Genomic DNA, 25644 nt, shown 5'->3' with positions numbered 1-25644 from the left:
TATTGTTCTGCCAGGTTATCTCAAAGCGAGCAGGAAAGGATGGGCAGAGACTGCTCTGCGACCTTGGAATAACCCAGCCTGGGGAGCTTTTGGCCACATTTCCCCTCTTTTCTCTCTCAGCTCAAGCAGTGGTGGCCTCGGCCAAGTAGCACAGACGTTTTCTAGGGCAGGGACCCAGGGAGGGAGAGGAGCCGGCTGGTATATTGCAAGTAGCTCAGATTCAGGCTCTGCCAAAGCCCTAGATCTCTTCCAGGCTCTGAGGCCTACTAGTTGTGGTATCTTGGGCAAATTATTTAAACCTTGTGCACCTCAGTTTCCTTATCTGTAAAATGGGATTAATAATGTCAGCCTGAAAGGATTATGTAGATTAAATAATGTACATGAGAAGGAGATAATATAAAATGACTGGCCTGGTGCCTGGCAGGCGGTTGGAGTTAAAAAAAAAAAAGTTTTTAAAAAATTAAAAGGGGATGGGCTACTTGTTCTGCTCATCCACCTGTCTATATAAATGCAAATAAAATCGTGAGTCCTCTAACTGTAGGCGACGAGGAGGTTTGCCCAGGCGCGCTGAAGCCCGACCTCAGATGGGGTACCCCAGGTGCGTCATCCCAGGGCACTTAACTCGGTCGTGCCCAAACTCGTGGCTTAGGAGTGGGGAAGTGGGGGGAGAAGGCCAGCTTCCCCAGAATCCGGCCGAGACTGGGCTCGGAGTGACGCCTCGAGCCCTTCCCAACCCCTGCCAGGAGTTCCGAGTTCGGGTCTCCGCGGCCGCCGGCCCGGGGAGCTCGCGGCGCGAAGAGCCGAGCCCGGGGCGGGGGTGCGGGCAGTGGGGCCTGGGCGACGCGCCGGGCGGCCGCGAAGGCTTTGGGATCGCTGGCCCCACTTCCTACCTGCCCCGACCGGGAGCCAGAGGCAGTGGGCGCCCCGGAAGGCCGCAAGGCCGCCGCTCGGAGCCCGGAGCTCGGGGGCTGCGGCGCTCCGGCCCCGAACGCGGGCCCGGGGCCGGGCGGCATGGGCGGCGCGGCGGGCCAGGGCGGCGGGACGGCTGCGGCGGCTGCTGGGGAGCGCGGAGGTGGCGCCGCGAGGGGGAGGGGGCGCGGCGGCGGAGGAGGAGGAGCCCGGGCCGCCGCAGCCGCTGACAGCGGCCCGAGTAAACAAGCCGCGCCGCCGCCGCGGCCCGGCCGCTGCCCCCGCCCGCGCTGGAGCCGGAGCCGAGGCCGAGGCCGAGCCCTGCCCTGGTCGCCGGCCCGGCCGAGGCCGCGCCGCCGCTCCTCCCCGCCTCCGCGCGGTGACGCTGCTGCCGGGCGCGGGGACCGCGTCGAGCCCAGGCCCCGCCGCCGGTCTCTCCGCTCGGCCGAGGGGCGCCCGAGCCGCCGCGGCGCTCGCCTGGAAAAGTTTCCCCGCCCGGGCTCCCTAGGGTAAGCGGCGAGGGCGCGGGGCCCGGTGGAGGCAGCGCGCCGGGAGCCGGGCCCGAGGAGAGCCGGCCGGACTGGGCCGCTCTGCCGGAGGAGCTGGCTCCGCGGCCCGGGCGCGCAGGCGGGGGAGGGTCGGGGTCGCTGGCGCGGAGGCAGCCCGGGCCCGGCTGCCCGCCCGGCTTTCGAAACTGGCCCCCGGGCCGGCCCCGAGGGTGAAGCCGCGGGGAGCAGGAAGGGCGCCCCGCAGCCCACCTGAGAGCGTCGGGCCCGGCTTGGCTCCCAGCCCTTGTAGGTGCCGGTACTTTTCCGCTTGGGGCCGGGGCAAGCCCTCTGACCTCAGGAAGCGCCAGCGGGGCCCCCGCTGGGGGCGGGATGGCGAGAGAATTCCAGAGGCGCCGGGTGCTCCCGCCTCCGGGCCGTCCTTCGGGGGCCGCCGCCGGCTCGCCCACTCCGCGGCTGGGGAGGGCCTGCGCTCCCGCCGGGGGAGGGGAGGAGCGGCTGTTCGCGAGGTGGAGGGGATTATTCACCGCCCGGGTCTCGTCCCCGCCTGCACACCTGAGCGGCGAGACACTCAGGTGCGGGATCCGCGGGCGCTGGGAGGCTGGCTCAGGTAGGTTCTGGGGCTGCCTCCCGCGGAGGCCTGGCCGAGACCCCTGCTGCCCCCGTGGGGTGGCTGGACTGAGGGGCGGCCTGCTTGCCAGACAGGTCTTACAGCAGTCACTTGTCAGGTCAGTACCTGCTCTCCCCGCCATCCTCTCGACCCTTGCCCCTGGGGGTGCAGACCCTCCTCCACCGGAGGGTGTCAGAATTCTTTCTGACTTGGGAAGTGGGAGGGGAACCCAGGTGATGTGGCCTAGTGAGGGCTGGGCAGCTGCTGGCCAGGTGTGGGCACAGCATAGGAGAGTAGCCAAGCCTGACCCGTCTCAACCAGAGTGGCCGAAGTTTTACGATATCCTATATTGGGCTTCCACATAACATTTGATTTTTTAAAGATTCTGTGGCTTTAAAAAAAAGTTTGAAAATCTCTGGTCTAGCCGTTTTTACCATCTAGGAAACTGAGGCCTAGAGAGAGGAAGTGACTTAAGATCACACAGAAAATGAGTAAAGATTGGAATTCAGAATTTCAGCGCAGCCTTCAGTGCCTGTTACAGGACCTGGCTTGGTGTCTCTTTGCTGGAAAGAGAGACGGGACCAGGTTTCCCAGGCAGCCCTGTCCACGCCAGACCCCCAGGGCCTGGGAAACAGCAGCTGGACCTGGGGGAGGTTCAGTTCGGGTGCCTCGGAGTGGGTGTCTGTGTCAGGAGGTTCCTGGGACTGGAGAAAAGGGCTTTGACCTAGAACACAGCCACAAAGAGCACCCACAGGTCTCTCTGTGGCCACAGCCTGGAGCTGACTCCCATGTGAGAGGGCCTCACAGGAGGCTGGAACTACAGCAAGCCTCCGGGTTTGAGCCGAACTGGGACTCAGAGGGTGAGTCAGAGTCTGGGATGGGGGTGGGGAGAAGCCCATTCATTCATTGTTCTCAGTGCCTGCTCTTTTAGGAGGGGGTCCTCCCTCCCTCCCTCTCTCCCTCCCTCCTTCCCTCCCGCCCTCCAGGATGCTGAGGTAGGGCTGTCTGGAGGCTTCAGGCTCTGTGAAAGCCATATCTACGGCTCACCGTGGCTGGGGATGCTGAGCAGATGAAGCCTGGTCCTTTCTTGGGGAATTGTTTGGTTGTGCCTGAAGCCCGCTTTCTTTTTGGGTGCTGCAAAGTAATTAAATAATCACCTTTACCACCAAGCAACTGCAGCTCCATCCACAATGTCCCGGAACTTGGGCTGGACGCAGATGAACCCAGTCTTGATTTGGGAGTTCCAGTACGGCTCACAGCACTGTGGTCAGGAGATGGTCTTTCTTGACATCTGAACCCAAGAGGCTGCTCTTGTGGCAAGAAGGGGAGAAGAGGGCTTGTTTCTATCTGGCTCAGCCCCTAGGGCTCCACATCCTCTGTTAAATGAGGGGCTTGGGTTTCCTTCACCCCCTAGGGCTGAATGTCTGGCTGCCCAGCCATTGCTCAGACCAGCTTTCCGGAACTAGGTCGCCCAAGGCATCATGGGGCTGTGGCTTCCAGGCCTGTCCGGGAACCCTATGGACTCTGCCCATCCAGGGTGAGGAGGAGCTGCATTGTGGATGCCTCCTGCCATCAGCTGTCAGGTTATTTTGGTGTAAACTGAAAATACTCCAGGAATTGTGTGTTGAGTCTCTCCAGCCTGCAGGGTGGGACTGCAGCAGGAGCAGGCAGGGAGGCTGACTGTGGCTGAGGGCAGTCTCTGGAAAAGGAGTGTTCCCAGTGGTGAGCCCGCCTGTCCAGCTCTCCGGGGCCTGGGTGAGATGGGGAGCTTCATTTTGCCGTCCAGCAGAGTGGCCTCCTTTGGGGCTGGGCCCTGGGAGTGGTGGGGGCATCCGGGGCCGGGTAGGCAGGCGCTCTGCTCAACAAGCTTGGCACTGAGGCGGGACACCTCCGGCAGCCCCACGGGGACCTTCCCCAGCTTCTCCCCACCCCAGGGGCTTGGCTTCTGGCTAGCCAGGGGACCTATGTGGGGACAGTTATGTGGCCCCAGGCAGAGAGGTCCTGCTGTCTGTTTGCTGAAGGAGGAAAAACAACACTCGGACTATTGATTCAGCTTCACCTTGGCGCTCCTGGCTCAGCAGCTAGTGTTTGCCCTGGCTGCCCGGGCTCAGATTACGCAAGGCTGGTGGGTGTGGAGCGACCGAGGGGGCTGCTAGAGGCCTGCAGGCCAGGGCTGGGTGGCCCCAGCGTTTCCCAGGAAACTGTATAAAAAAAGAGCCTGAGCCCCTGACTTTGCTGATGGTCTGGGCCAAAGAGGGAGGGTGAAGCCACTGCGATCCCCCCTCCCCGTGCTCAGCCCCCAAAGCCCCCATCCCACCTTAGGTTACCCAGTCTTTCTTGCCAGGGGCTGTGGGTCTTTGCAGGTAACTCCCTATGGCTGGTTCTCCTTTGCTGAACTAGGAAGCGCTAGTGAGCTGTGTAGACACCGCCCATTAAAAAACTTTAAAAAGCCAACATTTTATTCCTTTATAAAATATACCTGGGTAATTTGGAAAATATACATGACACAAAAGAAAATAACAATTACTCATAATTCTCACCACCTTGAGAGAACGATTGTTAGCATGTGTCCTTCCAGATTATGTTTTGTGGTTTTATATAAATATACATGTATAAATAATTTTCTAAAAACAAAACGGGATTATAGGTACCTACTGCTTTATAACCCACTTTTTTTTTTTTTTTTTTTTTCTTTTTTATGGTACGCGGGCCTCTCACCGTTGTGGTCTCTCCCATTGCGGAGCACAGGCTCCGGACGCGCAGGCTCAGCGGCCATGGCTCGCGGGCCCAGCCGCTCCGCGGCATGTGGGATCCTCCCAGACCGGGGCACGAACCCACGTCCCCTGCATCGGCAGGCGGACTCTCAACCACTGCGCCACCAGGGAAGCCCTATAACCCACTTTTTTAAAAAATAATTAATTAATTAATTTTTGTCTGCGTTGGGTCTTCATTGCTGTGCGCGGGCTTTCTCTAGTTGTGGCTAGCGGGGGCTCCTCTTCGTTGTGGTGCAAGGGCTTCTCATTACGGTAGCTTCTCTTGTTGTGGAACCTGGGCTCTAGGAGTGCAAGCTTCAGTAGCTGTGGCACGAGGGCTTAGTAGTTGTGGCCCACGGGCTTAGTTGCTCTGCGGCATGTGGGATCTTACCTGACGAGGGCTCAAACCCCTGTCCCCTGCAGTGGCAGGAGGGTTTTTTTTTTTTTTTTTTTTGCGGTACACGGGCCTCTCACTGTTGTGGCCGCTCCCGTTGCGGAGCACAGGCTCCAGATGCGCAGCCTCAGTGGCCATGGCTCACGGGCCCAGCCGCTCCACGCCATGTGGGATCTTCCCGTACCGGGGCACGAACCCGTGTCCCCTGCATCGGCAGGCGGACTCTCAACCACTGTGCCACCAGGGAAGTCCCTATAACCCACCTTTTTAAAAAAATAATAAAATTAATTAATTAATTTATATTTGGCTGCATTGGGTCTTTGTTGCTGCGCACGGGCTTTCTCTAGTTGCGGCGAGCAGGGGCTACTCTTCGTTGCGGTGTGCGGGATTCTCATTGCGGTGGCTTCTCTTGTTGTAGAGCACGGGCTCTAGGCACATGGGCTGCAGTAGTTGTGACACGCGGGCTCAGTAGTTATGGTTCGCGGGCTCTAGAGCGCAGGCTCAGTAGTTGTGGCACACGGGCTTAGTTCCTCCGCAGCATCTTCCCAGACCAGGGCTCGAACCCGTGTCCCCTGCATTGGCAGGCGGATTCTTAACACTGCGCCACCAGGGAAGTCCCTAACCCACCTTTTTGACTTTAATTCTGGCAAGCATTTATTCAGTTGTTGCTTCTTATTTTGAGGGACTCAAGTCTTGGTCCTCTTCATCCCACTTCCGTATTCTTGCGTGTGGAGGCGGTCCTTCTGTCCATCTATCCGGCTCACCTTGGGGGCCTGGATTTTCACCCCTCCCCGCCAGAGCCCCTTTCAGGCCTGGAGTGAGCCGTGGGGTGGGAAGGCAGCTTTAGTGTGTGGCTGGGGAGCGACTGACTCTCCCTCTTCTCCTCCCTTGTTCCTCTCAGAACCGGCAGCCCTCATCCTCCCCGCGCAGTCCCGCCCGTCTTGGTCCCATGCCCCCGCCAGTCAGCCCCGGGCCACAGGCAGTGAGCAGGCACGCGGGAGCCGAGGCCCTGTGACCAGGCCAAGGAGACGGGGGCTCCGGGGTCCCGGCCACCTGTCCCCCCCATGGAGCTGAGGCCCTGGTTGCTATGGGTGGTAGCAGCAGCAGGAGCCTTGGTCCTGCTGGCGGCCGATACCCGTGGCCAGAAGGTCTTCACCAATACCTGGGCCGTGCGCATTCCTGGAGGCCCAGCCGTGGCTGACAGTGTGGCACGCAAGCATGGCTTCCTCAACCTGGGCCAGGTAGGTGTTCTTCCCTCCTGCTGGCCGAGGCATAGGACATCGCCAGGGGGTGGGGCCAATGAGGGCAGGGGTTCCAGCACCCAGAGCAGGAACTCTGGGGCTTGTCTTCTCAGGGGCATCTGGGTAGTAGGCATGTTATGGGTGGCTTGTCCTGCGCTGGGGCTTCTAGCCTAGGTTGCTCAGTGGACCAGTGTATCCCAGGGGGGTGAGTCCCCCTCGGCCCCCTGCACCTCCTTGCGGGGTCCTGGGCGGGGAGCAGATGCCCACCACCCCCTGCCGTGGTGAGCCTCCCCTTGCAGCCGGTTGTCCACCCCCATCCCCCGCCTCCATGGGGACTGGCAGATGGAAAGCCCGGCTCAGTCTCCCTGCTCTGTTGCAGATCTTCGGCGACTATTACCACTTCTGGCATCGAGCGGTGACAAAGCGGTCCCTGTCACCTCACCGCCCGCGGCACAGCCGGCTGCAGCGGGAACCTCAAGTGAGTGCGGCCCCAGCCCCTCCTGCTGCCACCCTTCCCTTTCCGTTCTCAGGAGGCCTCGCTCTCCCTCCCCGTTCCTCCAGCCACACCATCTCTCCCTCACTCCCTCACAGGTACAGTGGCTGGAGCAGCAGGTGGCAAAGCGACGGACCAAACGGGACGTGTACCAGGAGCCCACGGACCCCAAGTTTCCCCAGCAGTGGTACCTGGTACGTTGCCTGCCTGGCGCATCCATCCATCCACTGAGGGGTCCCGTGAGTGGGTGAGGCTGACTTCAAGGCCTCCTGTCAGTCTTCCTCTGTCTGCTGAGTAATCTTTCTCCAGCCCATCCTGCTGAGCCCTGGGGAGCACCCTCCCAGAGTTCTTTATAATTCCATGAGCCCAGACAATCAGTGGTGGCATTTGAGGAGTAGGGGCGGGTGGAGAAGGAGCTTTTGGGGGTGGCAAAGGGATTCTCCAAGGTTCCAGTAACCTCACCCAGCAACCACATCTCGTAAGTGCTGGGTGACGGGGGTGGGTGTCTCTGCAGTCTGGTGTCACCCAGCGGGACCTGAACGTGAAGGAGGCCTGGGCCCAGGGCTACACGGGGCGTGGCATTGTGGTCTCCATTCTGGACGATGGCATCGAGAAGAACCACCCGGACTTGGCAGGCAATTATGTGAGGAGGTCAGGGAGGGAGGTAGCCATCCCTGGCGAGGGGAGTCCAGGGATGGTCCTGTTCTGCTGGTGGGTTCAGGCTGACCCTGATAATGGCCATGTCCTTTCCAGGATCCTGGGGCCAGCTTCGATGTCAATGACCAGGACCCTGACCCCCAGCCTCGGTACACGCAGATGAATGACAACAGGTAAGAATCTGCTTCCCTTCTGTTTTCCGCTGAGGAAGCAGATGTGCCCTTCCTGAGAGGCTGAAGTCTTTTCCATAGTCCTGGTCTAGCTGGGGCTCTGAGGGAAGGTTCGGTCTGAGTGGAGGTGGCCATAGGCCAAGAGGAGGGGGGGGTGTGGTCTGTGTACAGATGTGGGACAGCAAAGGTAGAGGGGCGTGCATGTGGCCCTTCCTGCTCCTCAGGCTGCACCCACCATGCTCTGTCCACTGTTAATGCTGTGCTCTTGGCCCCGGCAGGCATGGCACACGGTGTGCAGGCGAGGTGGCTGCAGTGGCCAACAACGGTGTCTGTGGTGTAGGCGTGGCCTACAATGCCCGTATTGGAGGTGGGTGTAGGCCTTGGCCACCCGGTCTTTGGGACGACCCTTCCAGTGGGATTCTTCTCTGTTCACTTCCCATCCACCCAGTGTCTGCCGCTTTCCTGCTGTGGATCCTTTTGACTGCACGGCTCTTCTTTAGAGGGTTCTTAGTAACTCAAAAAGCTGAACCCCCTGTGCTGGTGACCCTGTGCTGTGGGGTGGAGGGAGTGTTTCTTAGCAGGAGTCTCCCTAACTCCTCACTGTCCACTCCGAGTCCTTACATGGCAGGCCTTGATCACCATGCTCCTTTGGGACCCCAGAGACTCATCCTAGTCCAGAATGTGTAGTTGGGGCCCAGGGAGCTCTCCCCTTTTCCCCTGCGTCTTGTCTTCGAAAGGCAGAGGCTGGCCAGGGAGTTAGGGGCTCAGGGTTTCCCAGCACCATCCTCTGCCCTCCCCTGCCCATCCTCTGGGTGCAAGGCTGGGTGTGCTCCAGGGAGTGCTCCTGGCAGCTGGACCCACGCAGCATCCCTCTCCCCGCCCCCCTCCATGACCAGGGGTGCGCATGCTGGACGGTGAAGTGACAGATGCGGTAGAGGCACGCTCGCTGGGCCTGAATCCCAACCACATCCACATCTACAGCGCCAGTTGGGGCCCCGAGGACGACGGCAAGACCGTGGATGGGCCAGCCCGCCTTGCTGAGGAGGCCTTCTTCCGGGGGGTCAGCCAGGTGAGGTGGGGGTCCTGGCCCCACCCTAGAAACCAGGCCCAGCCTCTGGGGGCAAACTAGGCGCTACCTTTTCCATAGTTCTTTGTTTTTTTCTGTTCCTATTTATTTATTCTTGTGTTTAATTTTAATTTACACAAAGTTTGTTTATTAAATGTTATTAAAATGTTAAGGAACTAGAAAGACAGAAAAAGAGAAAAGTAAATACTAATTACCCATAATTCCACCCTTTGGAATCACCACTCAGAGCATTTTGGTTGGTGGTCTGAGTCTCTTTTTTTCTGTGCAAAAAAGGTTGAGATCCACCAGGGGTCTCCCAGGGGAACAGAGGCTGGATAGAGAGTCCCCGGAGAAGGAGGCTCCATCCTTCTCAGCCTCGAGCAGCATCTTCCTGCCAGGCCTCCCCCAAGTCCTGTTCTCGAGTGACCCCAGCCCACTCTGTCCACAGGGCCGCGGGGGGCTGGGCTCCATCTTTGTCTGGGCCTCTGGGAACGGGGGCCGGGAACATGACAGCTGCAACTGCGACGGCTACACCAACAGCATCTACACGCTGTCCATCAGCAGCGCCACGCAGTCTGGCAACGTGCCCTGGTACAGTGAGGCCTGCTCGTCCACGCTGGCCACAACCTACAGCAGTGGAAACCAGAACGAGAAGCAGATCGTGAGTCCTGCCCCGGGGTGGCGGCTGGGGAAACGAGGCTGCTTGCTGGCTCTGCCCGGGGCCCCCTTTCCAACCCCATCTGCCTTCCACCCGCACGTGGCTGGGTGGTGGTGGCTAAAGCATCATGGGATGGGGGCTAGGGAGCTCTCCAAGACTCCTGGAGACTGTGGAGCCATCGGTGAAGCCCCTGAGAAGACTCTCCTTGAAAATATGCATTGCTCTTAATGATCGCCAACCTTCAGTTCAATCCTCTCATTCCTCGGGAAAGGGCCAGGTATCGGCCTGTCTACAGCAAGTTAGCAAGGCAGCAGGTGGGACCAGGGTTTCTTGGCCCTGGCTCCCCACTCCTGTTTATGGTGCTTAGGGCCTGTGGACAGAGGGAGGGCAGGCAGGTGGCCCCCCTCTGGTGCCCTCCCCGCATTACAGGCCCAACATCATTGTCCTCCTGGTAGGTGACCACTGATCTGCGGCAGAAGTGTACGGAGTCTCACACAGGCACCTCTGCCTCTGCCCCCTTGGCAGCGGGCATCATCGCTCTCACCCTGGAGGCCAAGTAAGTGGGTGGGGGCTGAGGCGCAACCCTGTCCCCACCAGCGCCCCCTGCCAGGCAGGCCTTGGTCTCCAGCTTCTCTCCGAAGAGATAGCCCCCAAGCCTCTCCGTCCCTCCTCTGCAGTAAGAACCTCACCTGGCGGGACATGCAGCACCTGGTGGTACAGACCTCAAAGCCAGCCCACCTCAATGCTAACGACTGGGCCACCAATGGTGTGGGCCGCAAAGGTGAGGACAGGGCTGGATTGGGAGTTGCGGGGGCCCTGTGTGCCTCCCAGCTGACCCCGCCTTCCCTGCCCCACAGTGAGCCATTCGTATGGCTACGGGTTACTGGACGCAGGTGCCATGGTGGCTCTGGCCCAGAACTGGACGACGGTGACCCCTCAGCGGAAGTGCATCATCGACATCCTCACTGAGCCCAAGTGAGGGCTGGACCCTGGCTGGGAGGGGGCAGGTGGGACCTGAGGGGCGCAGGGGTGCCCGCTGGTCCCCCTGGGCCAGGCTGATAGACCATCACGGTGCTCTCTGCGCAGGGACATCGGGAAGCGTCTGGAGGTGCGGAAGACTGTGACCGCCTGCGTGGGGGAGCCCAGCCACATCACGCGGCTGGAACACACTCAGGCGCGGCTCACCCTGTCATACAACCGCCGCGGTGACCTGGCCATCCACCTGGTCAGCCCCATGGGCACCCGCTCCACCCTGCTGGCCGCCAGGTGCTTGCCCTCTCCTCTGTCCAGCTTGTCCTGTCCCTCACATCCACGTGCATTCGTTCATTCACTCACACAGCCCTGAAGGGCACCAAATACTTTTCCCCTGTTGGCATTTTGGGAAGGATGGTTTTTGTCCTATGGGACTGTCCCATGTTGCAGGAATCCCTGATTCTGCCCATTAAATGCCATGTCTGTGTGCCTTCCCATGTGTAGTACCCTTGCACATTTCCAGAATCTTCTGGTTGAGAACATTTGGCATTCTGGGAAACACCCAGCAGGCACTTCCAGCCCAGCGGGGTTCTGCTGCACCGGGGGAGGGGGTGTGGTCCGTGTGCTGTGGGCTCGGTGTCGCCTGGCTGGGGTCTGCCGAGGCCTCAGGCAGCCATGTGCACCTTCCTCCCCAGGCCGCACGACTACTCTGCAGACGGGTTTAACGACTGGGCCTTCATGACGACCCATTCCTGGGACGAGGACCCCTCTGGCGAGTGGGTCCTGGAGATAGAAAACACCAGTGAAGCAAATAACTATGGTATTGGGGGTGCTCGAGGGCTGGGGATGGAGGAGGGGCGCTGGCGGAGTCTGGGGTGCCGGGCGTGGCTTCTGACTTTTGCTTCCCCCCTCAATTAGGGACACTGACCAAGTTCACCCTCGTGCTGTACGGCACAGCCCCCGAGGGGCTGCCCACACCTCCTGAGAGCATCGGCTGCAAGACCCTCACGTCCAGCCAGGCCTGTGTGGGTCAGTCGTGGGTGCTGCAAGGGCTTGGGAACCTGCGGCTGGGGACAGAGGGCGCCTGTCCTAAAGGAGGAAAAGGGGTGTGAAGGGATGCTGGGACCCCAGGGTGACCACAGTCCTGGGGCGGGTGGGAGCTCCTGGGGACAGCGGTGACTGCCTGGGGCTGCAGGTCCACAGGCTGCCACTGTCGTGGGGCTCAGGGCCCAACAGCCATGGGCGGCTTGGCTGACGCCCACCTTCTGCCCCGTGCCGGCAGTGTGCGAGGAAGGCTTCTCCCTGCACCAGAAGAGCTGTGTCCAGCGCTGCCCTCCAGGCTTCACTCCCCAAGTCCTCGACACGCACTACAGCACCGAGAACAACGTGGAGATCATCCGGGCCAGCGTCTGTGCCCCCTGCCACGCCTCGTGTGCCACGTGCCAGGGGCCAGCCCCCACAGACTGCCTCAGCTGCCCCAGCCACGCCTCCCTGGACCCTGTGGAGCAGACGTGCTCCCGGCAAAGCCAGAGCAGCCGTGAGTCGCCACAGCCGCAGCAGCCACCGCCCGCGGAGGTGGAGGCAGAGCCGCGGCTGCGGGAGGGGCTGCTGCCCTCACACCTGCCCGAGGTGGTGGCCGGCCTCAGCTGCGCCTTCATCGTGCTGGTCTTCGTCACTGTCTTCCTGGTCCTGCAGCTGCGCTCGGGCTTCAGCTTCCGAGGGGTGAAGGTGTACACCATGGACCGTGGCCTCATCTCCTACAAGGGGCTGCCCCCCGAAGCCTGGCAGGAGGAGTGCCCGTCCGACTCAGAAGAGGACGAGGGCCGGGGCGAGAGGACCGCCTTTATTAAAGACCAGAGCGCCCTTTGACGAGCGCCTACTGCCCGCCCCTTCGAGCCCATCCCCTCCTGGGGCACTTTTTAATTCACCAAAGTATTTTTTTATCTTGGGACTGGGTTTGGACCCCAGCTGGGAGGCAAGAGAGGCAGAGACGGCTTCCCACCCTACCCTTGGGCCCCCCGGCTGCCTGAGGTGGGACCCCAGGACCAGCTGGGGAGCAGGGGAGGGCCTCTGCCCACCCCCAGCACGCCTGCGTGTGGAGAAAGGAGTGAAACCTTTAGGGCAGCTTTCCAAGGTCCAGGCCCCAGCCAGAGTTCCCTGCGGAGTGAAGAGGGGCAGCCCTTCCCTTATGGGATTCCTGACCTGGGCTGCAGTTCTCACCCCTTCCCTGTCCCTCTAAAGCAATAATGGTCCCCATCCAGGCAGCAGGGAGGCTGGCCTAGGGGGTATTTGAAGGAGGAGGCCACCTCTCTAAGGGCTTTTGCATCCCTGACCCCGTCCCCCACCTCTGGTGAGCCTCGGGCGGAAGCAGTAAGCGAAGGAAGGGACCAAGGCAAGGCAGGCACTTCCAGGGTGCACACGTGTGTGTCCCTTTGCCCACCTCCACTACAGCTGGCTGCCTGCTGAGTGAGGCTGGCCCAGCCCCGTGCTGGTATGCTGACCACCCTCCCCTCTCTGGCACCCTCTTCTCCTGCCAGGGCCCAAGTCCCTGTTTTCTGAGCCCGGGGCTGCCTGGGCTGTTGGCACTCACAGTCCCGGAGCCCCTGGGTGGGTGGTGGGGAGGGACGGTGGCCCAGCCGGCCTCTCCCGCCTCCCACCCGATGCTGCTTTCCCCTGTGGGGATCTCAGGGGCTGTTTGAGGATATATTTTCACTTTGTGATTATTTCACTTTAGATGCTGATTTTTAGTTTTTTTTTTTTTGGTATTTTTAATGGGGGTAGCAGCTGGACCATCCACCTTCCCACACCCACTGTCCACCCTGCTGTTCCCCCCGGCTGCCCTGGCCCTGAGGTGTGGGGGTCTGCAGCATGTTGCTGAGGAGTAGCTGAGCCCCGGGTCCTGAAGAGGCAGGCCAGGCCAGGCGGGCCCTAGGAAAGGAGGAGTACGATAGAAGGGGCAGGCTGTCGTCCATTTCAGATGGGGCTCCTCGTGCCAAGGGCTCATGGGTCAGTGGTTCTCCAAGTGCCAGGGGTGGGCAGGCAGTGGCACTGAGCCCCCTCCAACACTGTGCCCTGGTGGAGAAAGCACTGACCTGTCCTGCCCCCCAAGGCCCCCTCTTCTGACGTGCCTTTTGTACCCCTCCCATTAGGACAATCAGTCCCCTCCCATTTGGGAGCCCCCTTTTCTTTCTCTCCCCTAGCCCCTCCTGACACCCAGCCACCTGCCCAGGGGCACCCCCGCCTCTCCCATCCCCCCCACCCTTGTGGCCAGCCCAGCTGGTTTTGTAAGATACTGGGTTGGTGCACAGTGATTTTTTTTTTTTTCTTGTAATTTAAACAGGCCCAGCATTTTTGGTTCTATTTAATGGACACGAGGTAATGTTAGAGGTTTTAAAGTGATTAAACGTGCAGACTATGCAAACCAGGCCTGGTCTCCAGTGTGGTGATGTTCTTCCCAGGACCTGGGGCTGCGTCCAGGATGGGGTGTGGGTGAGGGCTGGGGCGAGTTACATGCCCACATGATGTCCTGCCTACCTGTAAGTGCCCAAAGTCCACCTCCCGAGGCGTTCAGAGCCTTCTTTAGGTGGGGTGTGGAAGGGACAGCAGCTGGAGACAAGCCCCAAGCCCCAGGGGTGGGACTAGCTGAGCACCTCCACCCCCACAGGCCTGGACTCCAGCAGGGTGGAGAGTGATGGCCTGTGTCCAGTTGCTCAGGGTCTCCCTTGGCTGAAGTAGCCTGGCCGCTGAGGCCTTCAGTGGGGCCTAACTGGACCAAGATGGTTTTTGCTGGGGAGATCCTGAGTCCCACACTGGGAATGCCATACCTCTCCACTCCCCAGCCCAGGCCCCTCGCCTGCCACAGGTCTCCCTTGGGACAGGAAGCCCCTGCCTGGGGGTGGAGGAGCCGTGCCAGTTCCACCAGGATCTGTGCCTGAGGAGCAGGCCTCTCCTCGGGATATTTACTTGGAAATTTTATTCAAATGGAGGCTGGCGCCTGAGCTCTCCTTGGGGAATCCAGTGGGGTGGGGAAGGCCTGGACTAGGCTTCCCCCTTCCTCTTCTGGGGCCGCCCTGGCCTGCTGCTCAGACCGCCCGCCCGCCCCCAGGCTCTGGACCCCCAGACTCCCCGGCCCGACGCGATCCTGCAGCCCGGCCCTGTGCCAGGCGCCCACCGCCGCCCCCTTGGGCCGTTCCCCGTGTTCCCCGGCGCTGTCCGGGCCCTGGGGAGTGCCGGGCGCAGGCTGCTCTCTTCTGGGCCATTCTTTCCCAGCCCCCTCCTCCCTTCCGTTTCCGTGGCCGTGTGGCCGGCTGAGGCAGCGGCCTGCACTGGGCAGGGGGGCGGGCAGGCGTCGGGGGCTCCCGCCCGCCCCTTCCCCTCAGCCGGCCCGCCCCGGGGGCCGGGGCCAACTGAAACCGCAGGAGGAGGAAACGCGGAATCAGGAACTGGCCCCGGGTGGTGCGGGCCTGAGTCTGAGTCGGTCCTCGGCGGCCCCAGGATCAGCTGCCCACGCGGGTAACTCCTGCCCCGAGGCCCAGGAGGCAGCGGTGGCGGGCACGGGGAGCGGGGTCAGCAGGCAGTGGGCAGGGGCCCGGCAGGCGATCAGAGAGCGGGACACGGGACCAGGTAGGGCAGGGGCCACGGAAGGGCAGGGTCCGGGGCGGCGGCTGCCTGGGGCGCCGGCAGGGGCAGTCTTGTGCGCACCTTGCCCCTGCAGCGGGTGCTGGGTGGAAGGGCCCAGGGAGGGAGGCTCCGGGAGGTTTCTGTTCCAGGGCTGGGAAGGAGACCCCTGACACCAGGCCTCGACCTGGGACACAGGAAGCAATGAGGGCTTTCCCAGGCCAGGCCGTGTTCTGTACCCATGGCTGCATTTCAGCGGGACAGCCCCCCACCTCCTGCCTGTCTGCGGCTCCTCCTGGCCCGGCAGCCCCTAGCTTCCCTGTCCTGCCCGCCCGTCTCCAGCTTCTGCCTTGCCCCCAGTGGTGGCCTCTCCTCTCTTGGTCCCCAGGACCACACTATGGGCTTCTCTTCGGAGCTGTGCAGTCCCCAGGGCCACGGGGCAGTGCAGCAGATGCAGGAGGCCGAGCTTCGGCTGCTGGAGGGCATGAGGAAGTGGATGGCCCAGCGGGTCAAGAGTGACAGAGAATATGCTGGGCTGCTGCACCACATGTCACTGCAGGACAGCGGGGGCCAGAGCCGGGGCATCAGCCCCCAGAGCCCCATCAGTCAGGTGGGATTCTACAGGGCCCTAGGCCTCCTCACCACCCTTCCCGCCCTCGACCAACGAAGTCCTGGGGGTGCCGGGTAGGTCTGCCTGCCCCTTTCTTTCCCGGAGCCCACTGGGGAGGGTTGGCGATTGGGCAGGCCCAGGCGTGGGAGTTACTGTCCCCCACTCCCTGCCTTGCCCGCCCCATGCTGTAGACCTGGGCAGAGATCACCAGCCAGACGGAGGGCCTGAGCCGGTTGCTGAGGCAGCACGCAGAAGATCTGAACTCAGGGCCGCTGAGCAAGCTGAGCCTGTTGATCCGGGAGCGGCAGCAGCTGCGCAAGACTTACAACGAGCAGTGGCAGCAGCTCCAGCAGGAGCTCACCAAGGTAGGTGGGTGGGTGGCAGCCGGGCTTCACCTGGTCATTTCTGCCTACATTTTGAGCTGAAAAGGGCTGGTTTTGCAAGGAACCCCTGGACTCACTGAAGAAGTGTAAGTATCTGACCACAGGCCCACCCCCCAGCGCCTGCTCCAGCCCAGCTTCCTCCCCTCCCTGCCCTCCCCACCATAGCTTGGGCCGGGCTGCAGCAGGGCCTCTCCACGCCTTTTCTGTCACCCTACTGTGTACCTGAGCAGAGTGCTGGGAATACAAGGATGAGTGATCCAGCCATTGCTTGGGAGGAGCGCAGGACCTGTGACCCACCTCCTGCACTGCACCAGCTGGCCCTCGGGTCCGAGAGACAGTGAGAGAGGAATGAGGGCTACTCTGCCCGCCCTTGGCCCAGGCTGGCTCCTCCCAGGGACCCAGAGACCCCACAAGGCAGCAGTGTGGCCCCCTGACTCGGAGGTTAAGGACTGGGGCTGTGAAGTGGGTCTGTCTTCATTTGAATCCTGCTCAGCTCCTCTGACTAGAGGCTGTTTGATTGGAGCTATTTACGCGGATGCTTTAGCCTTCTTATTAAATGTGCTGGGCAGCAGCCTGCACCACACCCGTCCCACCAGCGCAAACCCAGCCTTGCTGCAGGCCCACAGCGGCCCCTGGTGGCCAGCCTTCACGCACTCCTCTCTTCCCAGACGATCGATCATATAATTCAGGGGTCAGCCTGCTTTTGCAGGCAGTTTTGCTGGAACACAGACTTGCCCATATGTTTTCATATTATCTGTGGCTACTAAAGAGCTACAGTGGCAGAGCCCAGCAAGTTCAACAGAGACTGCATGGCCTACAAGCCTACCTGGACCTTAAGAAAAGGGCTGATCTAGTCTGCATTTAGCTCTGTTACAGATGGGGAAGCTGAGGTTCTGAGGAGAGGAGTGGAGTTTGCCCTAAGTACCCCAGTGCAGAAGCAGGCAACTGGGATGAGAACTCCGGTCTTGACCACCAGGAACATAATTGTGGGACCCAGTGCAAAATGAAAACGCGGGGCCCCTTGTCAAAAAATTATTAAGAATTTCAAGATGGCATCAACAGAGTGTTAAACCAAGCACACACGCCTGCCGCTGGACCTTAGTTGCCACCAGATACCACTCTAGACCAAGGAAGGACAGTTGTCGCCTGCCCAGTCCGGCTCTCTGCTACCCCCCGGGGGCCTGTCCTTAGCCCGACTCCTCTAACCTTAACCTCAGCAGCAATGGCTAAGTCCCAGAGGTCTCCAGGCCCTTCCTGAAGGATGAACTTGGATGTGCTGCCCGCCTGGACTGCAGAACCTGTCCAGGGCTTCACCTCGGACAGGAATCCTCTGGGGACCTGCTGTCCCACACTGGTCTCTCCTCTCTCCAGACCCACAGCCAGGACATTGAGAAGCTGAAGAGCCAGTACCGAGCCCTGGCACGGGACAGTGCCCAGGCCCGACGCAAGTACCAGGAGGCCAGCAAAGGTCCGGGGCTTCCCTCGCTGCCAGGATGGGAATCCCAAGCCAGCCCAGAACTGTCCACAGGTACCCGGGGAGGGGGTTGCTACCCAGGCCTCTGTGCTGTCACCCACGCCTCTTTCCCCCAACCTGGCAGACAAAGACCGTGACAAAGCCAAGGACAAGTACGTGCGCAGCTTGTGGAAGCTCTTCGCTCACCACAACCGCTATGTGCTGGGCGTGCGGGCCGCACAGCTACACCACCAGCACCACCACCGGCTCATGCTGCCTGGCCTGCTCCAGTCCCTGCAGGACCTGCACCAGGAGATGGCGTGCATCTTGTAAGCCCACCCCATCCCCCGACCCCCATCACAGCCCTGAAGCCCAGAAGCAGGGTCCAGAAAACGCAGTCCTGTAAAAGTGACAGGCGTGTAGTCACGTGAGAACACGCCCTGGGCCAGTCAGTTTACATCCAAATTACATTATTCTGGGCCCCTTATTTCAGGGTTTTATTATGTTTATTGAGCACCATTCTAGGCTCTGCTGTGTGATACAGCAGAGAACGTAGACAAAAATATCTGTCCTCTAGGGTCATTCGTTTGTGGAGAAAGAAAAGGAAATCAATAAGTAAAATAGAAAGCATGTTAGAGATGATAGGTGCTATGGAGAAAAATAAAACAAGAAGAGAGGATAGGGAGGCAGGGGGACAGGGAAGGAGGTTACTGTTTTATTTATTTATTTATAAGGAATATGTTCTTTTTTTGCCATTTTTATTTATTTATTTGTTTGGTTGTGCCAGGTCTTAGTTGCGGCAGGCGGGTTCCTTAGTTGTGGTAGGCAGGCTCCTTAGTTGCGGCTCACCAGTTCCTTAGTTGTGGCACACAAACTCTTAGTTGCAGCATGCATGCGAGATCTAGTTCCCTGACCAGGGATCGGACCCAAGGCCCCTGCATTGGGAGCGCTGAGTCTTAACCACTGTGCCACCAGGGAAGTCCCAGGTTTGCTGTTTTAAATGGAGTGGTCTGGGAAAGCCTCAGAAGTGCAGAAATGAGCCAGGGGGATTTTGAAGAAGAGCCATTCCAGAAAGAGGAATCTCAGGCGCACAGGCCGCAAGGTGGGAGAGCGCCTGAAATCAAGGAATAGCAAGGAAGCCAGTGTAGCCTTTGCTGAGTGAGGGAAGGGCAGAGTCAGACACGGGGCTGGAGGAGTCCAGGGATGATAGAGGGTCCCTCAGGCCGTTGTGAGGACTTTGGTTCTGGGTGGACCAGAAGAGCGGCATGATCTGAGCCGTCTGAATGAGGTCAGTTCGACTGCTGTGTTGAGAACAGACTTCAGGGGGCAAGACAGGACCAGAGAGACCAGGCAGGAGGCTACTGCAGTGATCCAGACCACAGACCATACCACTGGACCTGGGCAGTAGCAATGGAGGGGAGAAGTGGTCAGGTCTTGGACGTACTTTGAAGGTGGAGCCGGTGGGAATTCCTCATGGACTGGAAGTGGGGTGTGGATAGAGCAGATAAGGATGACTACAGGGATTTGGCCTGGAGCCCCTGGGTGGTGGAGGCTACATGGAGAATGAGGTGGGAGAAGCAGGTTCAGGAGATAAGAATAGGAGTTCATTTTTCTTTTTAAAAATATTTATTTATTTACTTTTGGCTGTGTTGGGTCTTAAGTTGCGGCACGCGGGATCTTTCGTCGTGGTGTGCAGGCGTCTCTCTAGTTGTAACGTGCGGGCTCCAGAGCGCGTGGGCTCCATAGTTGCGGCACATGGGATCTTAGTTCCCCAACCAGGGCTCGAACCCGTGTCCCCTGAATTGGAAGGTGGATTCTTAACCACTGCGCCACCAGGGAAGTCCCAGCAGTTCATTTTTCAACTGGTGGAGTTTGGGTGTCTGAGAGATGTCCAACAGGACATTTAGAGTAGGTGGATAGTTACATGAGACTGGAGCTCGGGGAGGTATAAATGCAGGATCAGCAGCACATCGATGGCTTACGTGTGTATCAGAGCCCTGGAGCCCCAGCTGCGGGGCTATGCCCAGGGCAGGCACATTTGTAGCTCACATGTACCGAGCACTTGCTCAAACCACACACTCTGCACATAGGCCCTCATTGGGGCCTTATTACAAACTCCCGGGAGACACTAAGTAACTTGCCTGTGGTAATTTGACTGGTAAATGATGGATGGTGGGGATCAACCCCAGGGTGGGTCCAAATCCAGTGCCACGGGCCCCAAGCTTCCTAGCCTTGTCCAGCCTGAGGCCCCCCCCTGACCCGGGGTTCCATCTGGGGGCAGGAAGGAGATCCTGCAGGAATACCTGGAGATTAGCAGCCTGGTGCAGGACGAGGTGGTGGCCATTCACCAGGAGATGGCTGCAGCGGTTGCCCACATCCAGCCCGAGGCCGAGTACCAAGGCTTCCTGCACCAGTATGGGTAAGCCCCTCCTTGCAGCAGCCAGGTGCCAGGGCTGCTGGCCTGTGCACTGATGGGCACTGTCCCCCGCAGGTCCACACCTGACGTCCCACCCTGTGTCACCTTTGATGAGTCGCTGCTTGAGGAGGCTGAACTGCTGGAGCCCGGGGAGCTGCAGCTGAACGAGCTGACTGTGGAAAGCGTGCAGCACACGTGTGTGGTGGCTCGGCTCGGGGTCGGGGGTGGACGCCGTCCACACAGAGCTGTGGCCAGCCCGCAGGCTTGCTTGGCCCCGCAGGGATGCATCTGAGGGGATTGGCTCTAACACTGCCCTTCCTCTGGGCACAGGCTGACCTCAGTGACAGAAGAACTGGCCGTGGCCACTGAGACAGTGCTCAGCCAGCAGGAGGTGGTCACTCAGCTGCAGCACGAGCTCTGGACTGAGGAGCAGACCACCCACCCCCGGGAGCGGTGAGTGGGGCCCGCCTACAGCAGCCTCCTGGCCCTCCCTTTCCTCCGTCCGGCCTGCCTGACGCACTGCTGGCCGCCAGCTGCAGGCTGAGCCCCTCTCTCCCCCCACCCAACCACCCGCCCCTGCCCTCAGGGTGCAGCTGCTGGGCAAGAAGCAGGTGCTGCAGGAGGCACTGCAGGGGCTGCAGGTAGCGCTGTGCAGCCAGGCCAAGCTGCAGGCCCAGCAGGAGCTGCTGCAGGCCAAGCTGGAGCAGCTGGGCCCCGGTAAGCCCCTGCCCGTGCTGCTGCTGCAGGACGACCGCCACTCCACCTCGTCCTCGGTGAGCCGCCCCTCCCGCAGCCTGCACCGCCAGCCCTGCCCGCCCACCGGGGGCCGCGCTCCTCATTTTCACCCTCCCCCTCCCCAAGCCTGGCCACCCGCTGACGTCTGTCCCTGGCCTCAGGAGCAGGAGCGAGAAGGGGGAAGGACACCCACCCTGGAGATCCTTAAGAGCCACATCTCAGGAATCTTCCGCCCCAAGTTCTCGGTGAGTGGAGCCCAGCCCGGACCCGCACCTCTGCCCTTCTCTGAGGGGTGGGCCAGGCCAGCGGTCTCAGGGGCGTCCCCCTAAGCCCCTCCTACCACGGTGCTTTGGGTTTAGTCTCAGCGTTGCCCTAGAGGAGGCTCTTCCCAGGCCACTTTTACTGGGGAGCCCATCTCTTCCCTGGGATTCCGTGCCACCCCCGTACCCTCTTCCTCTCCACCACCCACGTGTGTGGAAGGGAGCTGCAGCCTCGTCACCCCACGGCTCTCTGCTCCAGGAGTGGTTGGGGGCTGTGGCCTGGAGGAAAAGGCAAAAGCTTTGCTTGGGATCACCCAGCCTGGGTGTTTATTGCTGGCTCCAAGGGTTGCAGATGGCTCTCGCGGGCTTTGTGAGGACAAGGAGTGTATGAGAGAGAGCCGGACACCCCCCAACTGGCCGGCCTAGTGGCCTCCGCTGACGGGCTGGCTGAGTGACCCCTCCTTGCTCCTCCCCTGTCCCTGTCTAGCTCCCCCCACCGCTGCAGCTCGTTCCAGAGGTGCAGAAGCCCCTGCATGAGCAGCTGTGGTACCATGGAGCCATCCCGCGGGCAGAGGTGGCTGAGCTGCTGACACATTCTGGGGACTTCGTGGTCCGGGAGAGCCAGGGCAAGCAGGAGTACGTGCTGTCTGTGCTGTGGGACGGCCAGCCTCGACACTTCATCATCCAGTGTGCTGATGTGAGTGGGGCCTGAACCCCAGCCTTTCCCTTCCCTTCCCCTCCCTCCCCTCCTTTCCCCTTCACCAGGGAGCGTAGAAAGGAGCTGCTATGTCTTAGATGGCTCCCTGGCAGAGCTGAAAGGGGCCCCAGAGACCACCCAGTCCCTGCAACCAAACAGAGGTGTGCGTCCTCCCATAGGACGGGGGAGCAGACTTGTCGTGCAGCATCAGGTCTCTGCCTCTCATCCCAGGCAGGCCCTTTCTCCCTGCCGTTCCTTCTTCCTCTCCTCTCCCAGGGCTCAGGCCCCCTCAGCAATGGAGGCTGTTGACCCCAGTTCCCCCTACCCTGCAGAACCTCTACCGACTGGAAGGAGATGGCTTTCCCAGCATCCCCTTGCTCGTAGACCACCTGTTGCGCTCCCAGCAGCCCCTCACCAAGAAGAGCGGTATCATCCTGAACAGGGCTGTGCCCAAGGTGAGTCTGTGGCAGGATTGGGGCCCACACAGAATCAGAGCAGGAAGGGCTTTCTGGGTCCTATACACTCCCCAGGGGGCCGGCCTCCCTCTAGGTTTGGAATGTCAAGGTCAATCCCATTCCCTGGGCCACACACCCCTGGCTGGTGCTCACCCATTTAGTGCCCCTGCCTGGTCCCTGAGTCATCTAAGTGTGGTCTTGTGTCCAACCCCCATTTTGCAGACCAACAAACCAAGGTGCCAAGAAATGAAAGACACAGCGTTGGGAGGGGGTATTCAGTCCTTGATAGCGCTCAGCACTCCCTCCCTTCACTGACTTCTGACCCCCCACCCCCCACTCCTCCCTTTCCCAGGACAAGTGGGCACTAAGCCACGAGGACCTGGTGTTGGGTGAGCAGATTGGGCGGGTGAGTTGAGTGTGCTCTGCCAGGCTCCTGGCCGCCTGCTTTCCCCCTCCCCCAGTGTCACTTCCTTCCATCCCAAAGGCCGAGTCACACCAGGGCCCCACCCGCAGAGGGCTCTCAGCCTCCCCGCCTCAGTCTGAGTTCCAACTTGGACCCCTGACTCCCTGCCCAGCCACCGCCGTACGCTGTCCTGCAGGAAACCGGGGGGAAAAGCACCTGCCCTGGAAGCTCCCCAGAGATGGCTCTGCCACCAGCACCCACCCCATGCCACTCACACGCACACACTTCCCGCCCCACCCCTGCCTCCTCAGGGAAGAGAGACACGCTCTGTTCACATGAGCTACAAGATACCTGCTTAGGGGGCTTCCCTGTGGTTCCGGTGGTTAAGACTGCGCTTCCAATGCGACGGTGAGGTGGGGCGCAGGTTCGATCCCTGGTCAGGGAACTAGGATCCCACATGCTGCGTGGTGTGGCCTAAAAATAAAAATTTAAAAAAAGAAAGAAAGAAAAATAAAATAAAATACCTACTCAGGAAAGAAGTCACTTTCCTAAAAACCATAATGCTTTACCAACCCAAGCAAAAGTGATTGTTGGACTTCCGTGTCACTTCTCAGTGAACATGGTAAGTCAGAGGTGACTCTCCCTGCCTGTCCCATGTGTACGCTTCATCCCCCGACCAGAGAGCCGGGATGAGCAGGTCTGAGCACGGGGGCACTGAGGCAAGGGCCGGTGGGGACAAGGTGGGCTGTGCCCCGAGTGCAGGAGAGGACCACGGTCCAGGGAAGACAGATAGGAGCTCCAGACCGTTTCAGGGGAACTTTGGCGAAGTATTCAGCGGACGCCTGAGAGCAGACAACACCCTGGTGGCCGTGAAATCTTGCCGCGAGACGCTCCCACCCGACCTCAAGGCCAAGTTTCTGCAGGAAGCGAGGTGGGTGATGAAATACCCACCCCCGGAGGTTCCACATAGGAAGGGCTCCTCTGCACACGGCAGGGTGCTTGACTTCGTTTCATCCTCACAGCCCCGCCCCCCCGTAGTGTGGAGGGGTCGAGGCTCTGGGACCCACCCAAAGTCACACTTCCAGGTCTGCTGCCCTGCTCTCACCCTGCCTCAGGCTCCCTGGGCTCCCGGGGCCAACGAGGTGAATGTGTAAGGCCCCCCACCCGGTGGAGGTGGGAGCCTGAGCAGCCCTGCACCCCCGCCCCCAGGATTCTGAAGCAGTACAGCCACCCCAACATCGTGCGTCTCATCGGCGTCTGCACCCAGAAGCAGCCCATCTACATCGTCATGGAGCTTGTGCAGGGTGAGCAGAGCGAGCTGACCTTCAGGGCTGGGGTGTGCCGCTGGGCTAGGTCTCCCCGCCGCCTCCGACCCCCAGAAGGCTCATCGAGCTCTGTCCCCACCGCCCACTCCCAGGGGGCGACTTCCTGACCTTCCTCCGGACAGAGGGAGCCCGCCTGAGGGTGAAGACTCTGCTGCAGATGGTAGGGGACGCGGCTGCGGGCATGGAGTATCTGGAGAGCAAGTGCTGCATCCACCGGTGAGGGGGTGGGCGCGGCAGGCAGTCCCGGCACCCGCCCCCGCACCAGATGCAGGCGCTGCTGCCCCTCACCAGCAGGCACCAGCTCCAGGGGTGGAGTCTGCCTCTCTGATGGACCAGGCATCCCAGGAGCAGGGGCGGCTTTGGCTCGTGGCTGTGTCTAGGGACCCCGGGCCGGGCAGGTGGCAGGTGCTGCGTGGATATTGGCTAAATGAGCCCTTGTCCTGCTTTCGCCCAGGGACCTGGCCGCTCGGAACTGCCTAGTGACAGAGAAGAATGTCCTGAAGATCAGTGACTTTGGGATGTCCCGGGAGGAAGCCGACGGGATCTACGCAGCCTCGGGGGGTCTCAGACAAGTTCCCGTGAAGTGGACCGCACCGGAGGCCCTGAACTACGGTACCTGGGCCTGATCCGCTCTGGCTGCAGGGCCCGAGGCTGGGCATGGGTCCCACCACCTGCCCTTCTCTGGCCAATGGGTGTGGCCCACTCACGCCGCCTCACCTCCTCGTAGGCCGCTACTCCTCTGAGAGCGACGTGTGGAGCTTTGGCATCTTGCTCTGGGAGACTTTCAGCCTGGGGGCCTCCCCCTACCCCAACCTCAGCAATCAGCAGACTCGGGAGTTTGTGGAAAAGGGTAAGGGAACCCTGCGGCGTGACAGTGGCCTCAGAGCCAAGCCCTCTTCCCAGCGCTCCAGCTGGACTCCTCCAGGCCTCCTAACGCCCTGTCCTTCCCACTGAGGCAGAGTAAGAATAATCCTAGAGCTACCATCCAGTGAAACACTGTTGTGTGCCAGGCCATCCGTTTATTTCATTTACTCTTCATAACATGTGAGGTCGGGATTAATAGGTCCCTTTTACAGAAGGAAACACTGAGGTTTGCAGGGATCATACAACTAGCCCATGGTGGCTTGAGATTAGAATCTCTGTGTTTTTGGTGAAGAGAAGGGGCTCCTTAAGAACAGTGTACCTTAAGCAGCTCCCATTGCTCATGGCATGTCCCAGGGGCTGCTAGGCCCCCTCAGACCCCCTCCTCACGCCTGGTGTGCTATGCCTGTCCTCACAGGGGGCCGCCTGCCTTGCCCCGAACTGTGCCCCGATGCTGTGTTCAGACTCATGGAGCAGTGCTGGGCCTCCGAGCCCGGGCAGCGACCCAGCTTCAGCACCATCTACCAGGAGCTGCAGAGCATCCGAAAGCGGCATCGGTGAGACTGGGGCCCCACTTCTCAAGCCAGTGGCCTCTGTAGGCAAGATTATACCTCCTCACCAGCTCCAGGTCACGCCGCTGGACAGCTCTTCATCATCCTGGACTCCAGCCAACGGTATCTATGCTGCCGGCAGGGATGCAGCTCCGTGTCTGCTGTGCATCCCTGTTCCTGCCAGGGATTCCTCTTCCAGGCAGAACTAATAAAAACCATTTGTGCCCATCAAGTGCTCTTGGCATGCGCGCTCCTCTGGAGGGCAGGTCTTAGAAGGAATAGAGGCCCTGTACCGTGGCCGTGGGGAAGGAGGAGGACGGACAGTGTTCACAGGGCAGAACTGACATGGTTTGGTAGCTGTTGGGTGTGCGACTTGGGGAAGAGGAAGAGAGATCAGGATGATATACAGGCTTCTTGACCAGATGGTGGTGTTATTTCTGAATTAGGAT

The 25644-nt window shown here is 60.5% G+C and overlaps 2 protein-coding genes across 11 annotated transcripts; both read left to right on the top strand.

Moving 5' to 3' along the window:
• Positions 1 to 494: 494 nt before the first annotated feature.
• Positions 495 to 13855, top strand: FURIN (furin, paired basic amino acid cleaving enzyme). 8 transcript variants are annotated; one of them, XM_019945838.3, is made up of 16 exons: positions 495 to 598; positions 6074 to 6413; positions 6793 to 6891; positions 7005 to 7100; positions 7421 to 7549; positions 7660 to 7736; positions 8012 to 8100; positions 8630 to 8802; positions 9248 to 9460; positions 9913 to 10013; positions 10135 to 10238; positions 10315 to 10432; positions 10544 to 10723; positions 11125 to 11249; positions 11348 to 11458; positions 11712 to 13855. In XM_019945838.3, exons 2-16 carry the CDS (start codon positions 6237 to 6239, stop codon positions 12296 to 12298), a joined length of 2379 nt encoding a protein of 792 aa, XP_019801397.1. In that variant the 5' UTR covers positions 495 to 598; positions 6074 to 6236; the 3' UTR covers positions 12299 to 13855. The 8 variants fall into 8 exon arrangements, with proteins under 8 accessions (XP_019801397.1, XP_019801395.1, XP_019801399.1 ...); XM_019945836.3 differs by lacking the exon at positions 495 to 598 and adding an exon at positions 1278 to 1418; XM_019945840.3 differs by lacking the exon at positions 495 to 598 and adding an exon at positions 1750 to 2143.
• A 727-nt stretch (positions 13856 to 14582) lies between these two features.
• On the top strand, positions 14583 to 25427 carry FES (FES proto-oncogene, tyrosine kinase). Of its 3 annotated transcripts, none has more exons than XM_073799857.1 (19): positions 14583 to 14941; positions 15435 to 15656; positions 15848 to 16021; positions 17411 to 17507; positions 17638 to 17821; positions 19774 to 19911; positions 19984 to 20103; positions 20239 to 20361; positions 20495 to 20681; positions 20805 to 20888; positions 21391 to 21600; positions 21933 to 22055; positions 22408 to 22461; positions 23271 to 23389; positions 23668 to 23762; positions 23876 to 23999; positions 24238 to 24395; positions 24511 to 24633; positions 25063 to 25427. In XM_073799857.1, exons 2-19 carry the CDS (start codon positions 15444 to 15446, stop codon positions 25203 to 25205), a joined length of 2469 nt encoding a protein of 822 aa, XP_073655958.1. In that variant the 5' UTR covers positions 14583 to 14941; positions 15435 to 15443; the 3' UTR covers positions 25206 to 25427. The 3 variants fall into 3 exon arrangements, with proteins under 3 accessions (XP_073655958.1, XP_033708068.1, XP_033708067.1); XM_033852176.2 differs by having other exon boundaries at positions 14584 to 15052; XM_033852177.2 differs by lacking the exon at positions 19774 to 19911 and having other exon boundaries at positions 14583 to 15052.
• The last annotated feature ends 217 nt before the right edge of the window (positions 25428 to 25644 follow it).

Source organism: Tursiops truncatus, chromosome 2 (assembly GCF_011762595.2).
Source record: "Tursiops truncatus isolate mTurTru1 chromosome 2, mTurTru1.mat.Y, whole genome shotgun sequence".
NCBI lineage: Eukaryota > Metazoa > Chordata > Mammalia > Artiodactyla > Delphinidae > Tursiops > Tursiops truncatus.
This window is presented reverse-complemented; position numbering and strand designations above follow the sequence as displayed.

Excerpts from the sequence above, each read along its gene's own strand:
- FURIN (XM_019945838.3), top strand. The coding sequence starts at position 6,237 with ATGGAGCTGAGGCCCTGGTTGCTATGGGTGGTAGCAGCAGCAGGAGCC. Across the intron at positions 7,550-7,659 it reads CGGACTTGGCAGGCAATTAT|GATCCTGGGGCCAGCTTCGA; the intron begins GTGAGGAGGTCA and ends TGTCCTTTCCAG. Across the intron at positions 10,014-10,134 it reads GCTCTCACCCTGGAGGCCAA|TAAGAACCTCACCTGGCGGG; the intron begins GTAAGTGGGTGG and ends CCTCCTCTGCAG.
- FES (XM_073799857.1), top strand. The coding sequence starts at position 15,444 with ATGGGCTTCTCTTCGGAGCTGTGCAGTCCCCAGGGCCACGGGGCAGTG. Across the intron at positions 22,056-22,407 it reads TGAACAGGGCTGTGCCCAAG|GACAAGTGGGCACTAAGCCA; the intron begins GTGAGTCTGTGG and ends TCCCTTTCCCAG. Across the intron at positions 23,763-23,875 it reads CGTCATGGAGCTTGTGCAGG|GGGGCGACTTCCTGACCTTC; the intron begins GTGAGCAGAGCG and ends GCCCACTCCCAG.